Here is an 11,651-nt window from a genome sequence, read left to right on the forward strand (position 1 = left end):
TTGGAGAAGGGTGCCAGGCAAAGAGGGCGTCCAGCCCCCTCGGGACCCTTTATCAGGAGGCTTCAAGGTGGGCTGGGACAGGGCTTGTGCCAATGGGGTCACAGATACCTGATACTTCAGGGGAGGGTTACAGGTGTGGGATGAACCACACATTGGGGTGAGACAGAACATTCCATTTGACCTGGGTCTGGCTGCAGGTGACCTTCAGCTGGTCACATAGCTGTTTTCCCAGACATCCAGTAGCTAGGACATCTCAAACATCAAAATTTACTTTCAATTCTATCTCATTTACAGGTTTCACATTCTCAGAGTCTAAGCAATCATATTTACAGGGCTTTCTGGCTTCATCCTCCCCAACAATACTGAACACTGCTATTGAAATTGAGAACCTGTTCACTTACAAACGGTGACCTATACCCCAAAGACACCTCTGGGAGTCTCACTGCCGGAGGTCCCTACACAATCCCGGTGCATGTCCCCTCTGGTGGTCCCTCTCCGTCGGCACAGCCCAGGAGTCAGCAGACACTGAACCAGACACCTGCGAGGCCACAGCAGCCTGCTGGGACCCTGCCTGGCTGAGTGAGATCTGCTGTGGTGGTTTCAGGCAGATTTTGGGAGAAACGCCCCCAGGAAGCTCCCCCTCCCCTCCCCCAACCGGTTCAGGAAAAGACTTCCTCAGAGAGAAGTGGAAAAAACCTGTTTATTAAACAGGCAAAGCACTCCCAGCACAATACCCGATGACAAGAGCTTCGTGCCGCTTACGGAGGGATAACAAACTTAAAGAAAGTCTCCTCGAGGGTCGTCACTGTGCTCCACCGCTCCGTCTCCACTGACGTTGGGAGAAAAGGAGATGTGTAGGGCTGGTCTTGGTGGGGTGGGTCCCCTGTGGAGGCCCCTGGTGCTTCCCCCAGGTCCTTAATCTGGAAAGGTTGGAAAAGTTCTGAGGAGAGGGCAAAAAAGAAAAAAAGGAAGGAAAAAAAAAAAGGAAAAAAGAAGGAAAAAAAAAAGCAAAAAGCTTCAGCTATTCTACAGCATCTAACTACGCTAGCACTAAACTAACTAACTAACAACAGAGCTTCTTTCGTCTTGCAGTGTTCCAACTCCCCCGCTTCAAGGTCACTCCGATGAGCAGAGTTTTCCTGGGGAAAAACAAACCGCGCTTGCCCTCCCCTTTGCACCTAACAGACGATTGTGGGATACACAGTCACCCTAGGACACACACCTTGGCTGTTCTCCAGGCCTGCTGTGACAAACTGAAGCTCATGATTTGGGAACTCCCACCTCTCCTGTAACTCTGGATCCAGAGTTTGAATTCTATAGGAGAGCTGTGGAACTTTTGTCTCCATGCAGAAATTTGAACTTTCATCCTCCTTCTTTCCTGTGAAGAAAGAATGATGTCACTGGGTCACTAATCATTCCTCCATGAGCAGGAGATCAGCTATCTGACACAAGGATGCCCAAAGGCTCTGATTTAACCTCCCTGACAGAGGGTCTCTCCTCAGGGCTCTCCTGTGTGTGTTTTTTTCATTCCTCATTCCCCCTTAGAAATCCTCACCTCACAGAAATTCCATTTGGCCATGAAGGCGGCATCTGGGAATGGTTTTCCATTGAACCACAGATTTTAGCAGGGAGGGGACAAGAAACCCAGACCAAGTTTTCAACCCATTTTCAACCTTTCATTTGTGCTTTCTATAGCCCAATAAATAGAGGTCCAGCTCTGAAAAGTGGGTCACAGGTATAATTCTAAGCCCACAGTGGCTTGAGCCCGCAGGAATTCCAGGGGTTTCCCTGGACTCCTCTGAGCTGCTCCTTGCCGTGGTTTGCTGGCTGAAGCCACAACAAGAACAGGACCCATGGTCAGGGAAGGCCGATCGTTTCTCACCTTTCCCTGCCCGGAGGGCACGAGGCCATTCCCAACACACTTTGTGTCCTCCCTGAGCCAGGCCCAGGGGCACAGCCTGGGGCCAGCCAGGCCACACTGGTGTCTGTGCCCCAGCTGACTCCTTCCCCTTCCCAGCACCAGCTCCTGCAGGCAGAGCTGCTCTCCACAGGCCCTGTGCTCACAGACACGTCCAGGCTCTGCTCAGGGAAGCTCCTCTCCCTGCTGATCATCCATAGGGAAACAAGGCTGGTCTCACATGTGCCCCAGCATGGCACCAGCAGTGGAAGAGCTGGAGAGGGGCAGTGGGGAAAGGGAGGGAGATGGGAACAGGACTTCAAGGGGGGAACCTTAACAAGTATGAGGCAATGTAAGAACTCCCAGCACACACCCTCTGCAAAGGTGACGGACAGAAGAGGGACTTGGACCACCTGCACCTGCAGAGAACACTTCAGCACGGAGGTGTTTCGGTGCCATGGATCACAGAAGCTGCTCCCTGAGGAAGGACTGTCCCTCCCCATCCCCTCTGAGGAGCTGAGCAGGGTGAGCTCACAGGGTGCTCGGCCTGTAGAGCACCTTCTGCCTTCAGAGAGAAACATCTGCTTGGCAAGGGCCCTGCTCACCTTTGTTCTTCTCCAACTCTGGTCTGAGACACTGAAGCTCATACTCTATGGTCTCTGACAAATCTTCTACATTTTCTTTCAGACTCTGAATTCCATGTGAGAGCTGCCGGAGGTATTTCTTCAACCTGGATTTCAGGGACCATACAATTTCGACCTCTTCTGTGAAGAAAGAACACTATCACTGAGTCACTGCTGTTTCCTCCTTGAGCAGGAGACAGCTATCTGACAAAAGGATGCTCAAGGGTTTAATATCCCTGACAGAGGAACTCTCCTCAGGGCTCTCCTGACGGTTTGGGTTTTTTATATCCCTCATTCCCCTTTAGAAATCCTCACCTCACAGAAATTCCATTTGGCCATGAAGGCAGAATCTGGGAATGGTTTTCTCTTTAACCACGGATTTTAGCAGGGAGGGGACAAGAAACCCAGACCAAGTTTTCAACCCATTTTCAACCTTTCATTTGTGCTTTCTATAGCCCAATAAATAGAGGTCCAGCTCTGAAAAGTGGGTCACAGGTATAATTCTAAGCCCACAGTGGCTTGAGCCCGCAGGAATTCCAGGGGTTTCCCTGGACTCCTCTGAGCTGCTCCTTGCCGTGGTTTGCTGGCTGAAGCCACAACAAGAACAGGACCCATGGTCAGGGAAGGCCGATCGTTTCTCACCTTTCCCTGCCCGGAGGGCACGAGGCCATTCCCAACACACTTTGTGTCCTCCCTGAGCCAGGCCCAGGGGCACAGCCTGGGGCCAGCCAGGCCACACTGGTGTCTGTGCCCCAGCTGACTCCTTCCCCTTCCCAGCACCAGCTCCTGCAGGCAGAGCTGCTCTCCACAGGCCCTGTGCTCACAGACACGTCCAGGCTCTGCTCAGGGAAGCTCCTCTCCCTGCTGATCATCCATACGGAAACAAGGCTGGTCTCACAAGTGCCCCAGCATGGCACCAGCAGTGGGAGAGCTGGAGAAGGGAAGTGGGGAAAGGGAGGGAGATGGGAACAAGACTTCAAGGGGGGAACCTTAACAAGTATGAGGCAATGTGAGAACTCCCAGCACACACCCTCTGCAAAGGTGACGGACAGAAGAGGGACTTGGACCACCTGCACCTGCAGAGAACACTTCAGCATGGAGGTGTTTTGGTGCCATGGATCATAGAAGCTGCTCCCTGAGGAAGGACTGTCCCTCCCCATCCCCTCTGAGGAGCTGAGCAGGGTGAGCTCACAGGGTGCTCGGCCTGTAGAGCAGCTTCTGCCTTCAAAGAGATGGAAGTGTGCTTGGCAAGGGCCCTGCTCACCTTGAGTCTTCTGCAGCTCTGCTCTAAGACGCTGAAGCTCATACTCTGTGGTCTCTGACCAATCCTCTATATTTTCTTCCAGAGTTCGAATTCCATGTGAGAACTGCCGGAGGTATTTCTTCAGCCTGGATTTCACGGACCATACAATTTCCTCCACTTTGTTTCCTGTGAAGAAAGGACGATGTTACTGGGTCACTGCTGTTTCCTCCTTGAGCAGGAGATCAGCTATCTGACGCAAGGATGCCCAAAGGCTCTGATTTAACCTCCCTGACAGAGGGTCTCTCCTGTGTGTGGTTTTTTCATTCCTCATTCCCCCTTAGAAATCCTCACCTCACAGAAATTCCGTTTGGCCATGAAGGCAGCATCTGGAAATGGCTTTCTCTTTAACCACGGATTTTAGCAGGGAGGGGACAAGAAACCCAGACCAAGTTTTCAACCCATTTTCAAACTTTCATTTGTGCTTTCTATAGCCCAATAAATAGAGGTCCAGCTCTGAAAAGTGGGTCACAGGTATAATTCTAAGCCCACAGTGGCTTGAGCCAGCAGGAATTCCAGGGGTTTCCCTGGACTCCTCTGAGCTGCTCCTTGCCGTGGTTTGCTGGCTGAAGCCACAACAAGAACAGGACCCATGGTCAGGGAAGGCCGATCGTTTCTCACCTTTCCCTGCCCGGAGGGCACGAGGCCATTCCCAACACACTTTGTGTCCTCCCTGAGCCAGGCCCAGGGGCACAGCCTGGGGCCAGCCAGGCCACACTGGTGTCTGTGCCCCAGCTGACTCCTTCCCCTTCCCAGCACCAGCTCCTGCAGGCAGAGCTGCTCTCCACAGGCCCTGTGCTCACAGACACGTCCAGGCTCTGCTCAGGGAAGCTCCTCTCCCTGCTGATCATCCATACGGAAACAAGGCTGGTCTCACAAGTGCCCCAGCATGGCACCAGCAGTGGGAGAGCTGGAGTAGGGAAGTGGGGAAAGGGAGGGAGATGGGAACAAGACTTCAAGGGGGGAACCTTAACAAGTATGAGGCAATGTGAGAACTCCCAGCACACACCCTCTGCAAAGGTGACGGACAGAAGAGGGACTTGGACCACCTGCACCTGCAGAGAATACTTCAGCATGGAGGTGTTTTGGTGCCATGGATCACAGAAGCTGCTCCCTGAGGAAGGACTGTCCCTCCCCATCCCCTCTGAGGAGCTGAGCAGGGTGAGCTCACAGGGTGCTCGGCCTGTAGAGCAGCTTCTGCCTTCAGAGAGAAACATCTGCTTGGCAAGGGCCCTGCTCACCTTTGTTCTTCTCTAGTTGTGCTCTGAGGCCTTCAAGCTCAGACTGTTTGGTGTCCTGCAATTCCGTGAACAATTCATGCAAGGCTTCCATTTTTTTCTTGAGCTCCTGGAAGGCTACATCCATCTTACACTCCATGTCTTTTTTGGTCTTCTCATTCTTTCTCCTTCCTGTAGAAAAAGATTGGTGTCAGTGGGAAACTGACATTGCTTGCTTGAAGGGGAGACCATCCATCCTGCAGGGGATGACCAAGTCCTCTGTTTCGAACTCTCTTCTTGAGGGTCTCTTCTTGGGTCTTCCTACAGGTTGGGGTTTTGTTTTCTCTCCTCCAGGCTGTCCGGGTCTGTGCTGGGAAAAGCCCACTGCTGGGACATCTCTACACCCTGGGATCCTGTGGTCCTGGGCATCTGCATGGGGATGGGCATTGTAACAAAGGACTGGCCTTTGGAAATGGGAATTTATGGACAGGAGGGATTGTTTGATTTGACTGCACTGGGTCCTCATGCACAACAGAGCTCTGGATCTCCTTCTTGCTTGGCAGGGTTTAGTTTCCAGAGAGTGTGGGCAAGGACTGGCACTCACCTGCACAGAAAGGCTTCTGCCTTTGTCCCTGTAGCTAAGCTCAGGATGAGATTCCTCCTTTAGGAAGGAAAGGAAAGGAAATCCCAGAAGGGATGTGCTATGTCTTCAAAAGCATTACCAATTGCAGGGAACACCCTCAGCCAGAGTAGGACGTGTCTTTGGTCAAAGGTCACCCCTCTGACCAAACTGATCCCTCCCCAAAGGCCAGCCCTTCTGTGCTCTGGAAGGGGTTCTGCAGGCAATGTCCTTGGGGGAGAGACCTCCACTGGCTTCACTTCTCTCAGGGATTACACATCCCATCCCAAGGGTTCCCAAGGATGGCCACAGACAAGAGGAATGCGATCCAACACACTTACGATATCTGCTGAATGCCACTTCCACGATGTTTTTAGACAGAAGCACAGCAGCCGTTGTTACTGGAGAGCAGGTACATATAAAAATAAAATCAAAAGGAAAACAGGATATTTAACAAGGGCCTTTCCCCAAGGAACTTCAGGACTGTACTGAGCAGGTTCTGGAGCAGAACACATCCCACAGCCAACCCAGGAACCACGAGGTCCTGTGGACCAGGAGCCTCACAGCAGTGCTGGAGGGTTTCTGACCCTTAGGGCCCACTGAGGCTCTCCTGGGCCAGGAAGTTGCCTCAGCTGCCACAGCACTCAGGCACCTCACAGGTGCCTCAGTCCCACCAGAGCACAGCCACCCACAAGAGGGTGAGGCTCTTCTGCCTAACTCCGGGCGTGGAGAGGGACCTCCCAGGACCCTTCACTGACCCTTAGCACATTCGTTTCAGCCTGACCCCTCAAAGTCTTGCTCAGCAACACCCCCAGCAAGAGTAGGACGTGACTCTGGTCAAACGTCACCCCTCTGACCAAACTGATCCCTCCCCAAAGGCCAGGACTTCTGCTGTGCTCTGGAAGGGGTTCTGCAGGCAATGTCCTCGGGGGAGAGACCTCCACTGGCGTCACTTCTCTCAGGGATAACGCATCCCTTCCCGAAGGTTCACAAGGATGGTGGCCACAGAGGAGAGGAATGGGATCCATGAGTCCACACTTACTTGCAGACTCAAACTGGCCTCCTTGAACATGCTGCCATGAACTTTTTTTGTTTGTTTGTTTGTTTTTTTTTTGTTGTTTTTTGTTTTTTTTTTGTGGCCATTGGGCTCACATGAGCAGAAAAACTAAAAAGAGAAATCTTCACTACAATATTTCCATAAGGATTGAAAAAATGCATTGAAGAGCTTCTTTGGGACACATATGCCCCTTATACTACTCAAACCTCTGATCCACTCAGGGTTTTTTAAATTACTTATTTTCCCTTCCACCACTGTCTAAACAGAAGTAATACTTATGTTACTTACTTAAGGTTTTACTAGGTTGAGCCATGTCCTTGTTTCTTGTCTCCTGTGTCCTTTTCTCAAGGTTCACTCTGCAATGCAAGGGAAAAGAGGGGCAAAGTCTCTGTGGTGGTCACAGGACTAGAGAAGATAATGCAGTTGATAAGATGTTCTGCTGTACTCCCACCTGGTCCCTAACCTTAAATCTTGTCTACTCTGGAGCTCTGAGAATTCTCACAGACATGTACATCATCTCCCTTGGGGAAAATTAAGATTTTCTGCTTTTGCAGAGTGCAGAATCTGGTGTTCAACCCCACCCACAATTTTCCACCGAGGTAAGGGACCGTTTTTCATTCCTTCAGACTCAAATCCTGGAGGTTATCCTGACCAGCTATAAAGGAATCTATGGAGAAAGGACAAGTGACATGGCTGGCTGCAGATGCCAACCAAACTTAGCTCACTTCCCCTCCTCAACTAGACAGGAGGAAAAAATATGACTCAGGAGCTCACATAGAGCCCAGGACATCCCTTCACCAGTTGCCATCATGGGCAAGCCAGACTCGACTTTGGAACGATTGCTTTGCTTTCTCTGCAATTCCCAGTAGAGCAGCAAACTGAGTAACAAAGAGAAAACTGAAGCCACCTCACTCCCACTCCCCTCTCCTCCTGGTTGTGAACACACCTGGTGCAGGTGGCTGGGGGCAGCTCAGTGCCAGATGCAAGTTGAGCACCAGGTGGGAGCCTGAGACAAGAGCCCTTGAACTGCCAACAAAGCAGAACAAAGGGCACCAAGAGTGGTGGCACAGCTGGGGAAGGGACACTGAGAGACCCAGCAGGAGCCGAGGGCTTGGGAGGAAGACCCACACTTGAGCCTTGGGCATGAGGACTGTGAGGAGATAAAACTTAGGGGTTCCTTTGTTGGAGGAACAGCTCAGGCTGTTCCTGTGTTACTGCACGGGGAACAAATGGCTTTATGGAATCAGACATCTGAGACTCTGCTGTGGGAAACCTGGTCTGGAAGCAGGGATGACACAGGGGCTGAGTGGGAGTGGGGGATGTGAGGAGTCCAGCAGGGCCCATTGGGGCACTGGAGCTGTGGAGGGGCTCCCAGCACTGAACATCTCTGGTGGCTGGAGTGTGATGGCCAGAGACCCTTGGGAATGGTCAGACTGGGAAGGTTCCTTAATATCCTCTTCTGCACAGCTGGCTGCAGAAAGCATGGCCTTGCTGACCCTTCCAACAAAGCCGCCTGTCCCTTCTGACCACAGCCATCAGAGGACAATGGTAAGGTGAAGGCAGAAACAGGGACTGCTCAGGAGTGAGGAAGGGTCTGCTCAGGGCACAGCTCACTGCCACGCTCTGCTCTCCCTCTCTTTCCTGCCCTCCATTTCCCTGTGCTGTCTGCTCCTTGTGACTTTCTGTTTTCTTTGCCCAGGGCCATGTTCCACAGACGAAAGTGGACCTGGACTGAATTAAGGAACCCTTTTGCCAAAAGCTGCTACATGTTGAGAAAGCTTTCCTGGTGTTGAAAGGGAGTATAGACCCTGGTGAGGAAAAGAGCTCCGCTGAGGACTGTAAATAGAGAAATGCCAGCAGGGACCCAAGAGAAGCCACTGGCCCAGGGCCCATGGCTGTTGCACGGGTCCAAGCCCAGGACTGAACCCTGCTCTATTTCCTCCCACTACCTTTCCCTATTTTGCTATGGTCTGAAAGGAGGGAAAGAATATAAATGGCATAAAACACTCAATAGTTGAGGGTTCTTCCTCCTGAAAGCAGAGCAATAGAGTGATGGCTTCTTAAACAGCAACAATGAATAGATGATGTGCACGTGGAGCTGTCATGAATGTGTCTCTGCTATTATGAACACAGACGTGTACCTCAGATCATCACTCAGGGAAAGATGGTTATGCTTCCAGAAATGGGTCACCCTGCTTCTCACAAATTCTTCACTTCTCTCAGAGAAAAATGGTTCTCTCTGTCTCTCTCACACATTTAGAAGGAGCCCTGACAACTGGTTTAGACAAGAAAATTATCTTATGCAGGGCCAGATGTTTAATCCTGAGCCAAAGCTGAAGCTTTGAAAGAAAAAAGAAAAGGGCAGGGGCAAAAGGAGGAAAGGGGAGGAGAAGGAAAAAGAAAACAAACGGGAGGAGCAGGGGGGGGAAGGGAGGAGAAAGAAAAAGTACAGCCAGAAAAAAAAAAAAAGGAGAAGAAAATCTCTCTTCTGCATTGCCAGTGATGCCTTTGTTGGCCGGAAGCCAACAGAGTCTGGTCTGCCAAGAGAGGCTCAATCAATTAGACATTTTGAATTATGCATTGGCATTAATACCAGTATCTGAGTGAAATCCAGGAGGACTGTATGAGTGGTGGTGAAATATCATTATGCTTTCGTTGGGGTGCTAAGATGAGGTATTGTTTTAATTTTTATATTTATATTACTAAGTTATACTCTACAAAACAATATTTCATTGTATTTTCAGATTTAAAATTTATCTAATCAGCTAACGTCAAAGAAACAAACAATTGCCCACAATGAAATCATGGCACCCTATAATCATGGCTGTGCCTATATCAATATGCTACTTACTTTTTACTTTTCTCCCAGTTAATGTGCAGCAAGAGTCACAGCAGCAATTTTTGCTATCAGACAGAAAAAAAAAATTTAAATAAGTATGTAAGGCCTGAATTGAGAATTTTTTCTCTTTGTAGGAATGAATTAGGTACTGGATTCGTATCTGTAGACTGTGAGCAGGAAGAGACAATGGACTTTGAATGGGAATTCCATGAAATATTAACTTTACGGTCTTCCTCCAATCCTTCTTGACTGGACCCTGACCCTCTGCAGCACAGCTGGGCCTCAAAGAGGCAAAGGCACTGAAAGCCCTGGGGACTCTGGAGGGCAGCAGGGATCCTTCAAGCCTCAGCAAAGGCCTGTGAAGGCCCCAGGATGGTTCCGGGAGCAGCGTCCTTTTCCCATTCAATTCTCCCTGGGAGAACTGGACACAGCACTTGAGGGCCTCAGCAGTGCCCAGCACAGAGGGACAGTCACTGCCCATGAAGTCTTGTGAGGAGGGGGTGTCACTGCTGTACATTGCCAATAGGGATTCCATTGGCCTTGCCTAGATGGGCGACTGCAGGTGCAGATTGCTCCGCTGCAGATATTTCTGTTTGGGCAGTGTCACACTTCTGTTGTTGGTTTTGTTGTTGCAGACACTGATATTCTTAAGGAAATCTCACCAACACCTGAAGGACAGCTGGAGGATTCCCCCCTCAGTTAGCCACCAGTGCAGTGGTTCCTGACTGCCACAGTGCCCGTGTCACTGGGCAGGTGTGCTGTGGATGTGCTGGGCAGAGGGGGCAAACCCTCTGCCTGGCCATGTATGCCAGGGCAGTTGCCATTCCTCATGGGAACCTGCTCACTGGCCTGCAGACTCCTCCAAATTGCTCCCAGAGCTCTTCTGCCAACTCTCCCTGATGATCAAGCAGTTTCTAGACTGCCAAGACAGTGTCCCCGCTTTCTGACCCCTCCACTGCTCACTCACGCAAGTCAACCTTTGCCCATCTTGTGGAGGATCTCCATGTACCCCAGATGCTCTTCAAACCTCCCATCCTCATCCTCCCCGACACTCCCTCCTGGCAGAGCCTCTGCCCTCCCACTGCATTCCACCAACACCCAGGCACAGCCTTCCAAACCATTTAGGGATGGTTTTGGCTCAGAAAAAAAAATCAAAACAAACATGTATGCAGCTTCTGAGATCAAAACAAGCAATACTGGATTGTTAGGGGTGCAGAAACTCCAATTCGGGAGCTTTTGGGCTCAGAAACATTACTTTCGGGAGCAGAAGGAGCAAGCCGTGGGGAAATACAGGAGCAAGGGGCTGTCACCTACCTGGAACAAGGCTGGGAAGAAGCAGCTCCGCCGTGGGGGTGTGAGCACCGGGGGGCTCGTCACGCTCTTCCTCGCCCGCTCGACCCCTCTCCGTCCCCGCCTGCTCCCCTTCTCACCCCCAGGGCTCCTGCCTCCTCCCCCAGCAGCTCCTTTCTCGGTTTTACACCGACTTCCTGTAAATGCCTTGAAAACTGAAAGTGAAAATGCCCCGACTAGGAAGCAGCTCCTTGGGCGGCGTGGGGGGAAATGGGCACACCCAGCGGCCCCTCCCTGCTCCTGGAGGCCTCCCAGAGGCACCGGGAATGCACGGGAGGAGACTGGGAGCACTGGGAGCCAACTCCACGGTCTGGTGGCAAACAGGCTACGTGGCTTGACTTAGGGGCATCAGGAACACTGATTTTCACAACTTCATGGCTTAGAAAACCTCCATTTCACTAGTTTGGGTGCTATAATAGTGATATGAGGAGCTTTGGAATGGAAAAAGATCATTTTGGGGATCATTTAAAGATATTTTGGTGTCTGAAACACCAATTTAGGGAGCTGAGAAACACTCATTTAGGGAGGATTTGGGCTCAGAAATATCAAATTAAGGAGTTTTTGACCTCCCAAATCAAAAACCTATTTAGGGAGGGTTTTGCTCACAAGGGCTGGCAGACTGACTATACCCCAAACCCACCATGGCAAGTGCCGTGTGCTGTGGTGGTGAGAACAACCACTGGATGACTGCAAACATACCCTGTGTCCCGTGTCACTGCCTGGGACACTGTCCCGGGCCTTGAAAACAC

The 11,651-nt window shown here is 51.1% G+C and overlaps 1 protein-coding gene across 2 annotated transcripts; it reads right to left on the reverse strand.

Moving 5' to 3' along the window:
* Positions 1–600: 600 nt before the first annotated feature.
* Positions 601–11,004, reverse strand: LOC120747711 (uncharacterized). Of its 2 annotated transcripts, none has more exons than XM_058424328.1 (9): positions 10,867–11,004; positions 9,565–9,617; positions 7,002–7,069; positions 5,998–6,057; positions 5,062–5,229; positions 3,785–3,949; positions 2,503–2,661; positions 1,223–1,378; positions 601–940 (listed from the first exon to the last, which is right to left on the reverse strand). In XM_058424328.1, the coding sequence occupies exons 3-9, from the start codon at positions 7,024–7,026 to the stop codon at positions 759–761; spliced, it is 915 nt and encodes a 304-aa protein (XP_058280311.1). In that variant the 5' UTR covers positions 7,027–7,069; positions 9,565–9,617; positions 10,867–11,004; the 3' UTR covers positions 601–758. The 2 variants fall into 2 exon arrangements, with proteins under 2 accessions (XP_058280311.1, XP_058280312.1); XM_058424329.1 differs by having other exon boundaries at positions 7,002–7,118.
* Positions 11,005–11,651: the final 647 nt, after the last annotated feature.

Source organism: Hirundo rustica, unplaced genomic scaffold, assembly GCF_015227805.2.
Source record: "Hirundo rustica isolate bHirRus1 unplaced genomic scaffold, bHirRus1.pri.v3 scaffold_180_arrow_ctg1, whole genome shotgun sequence".
In the NCBI taxonomy this organism is placed as follows: Eukaryota; Metazoa; Chordata; class Aves; order Passeriformes; family Hirundinidae; genus Hirundo; species Hirundo rustica.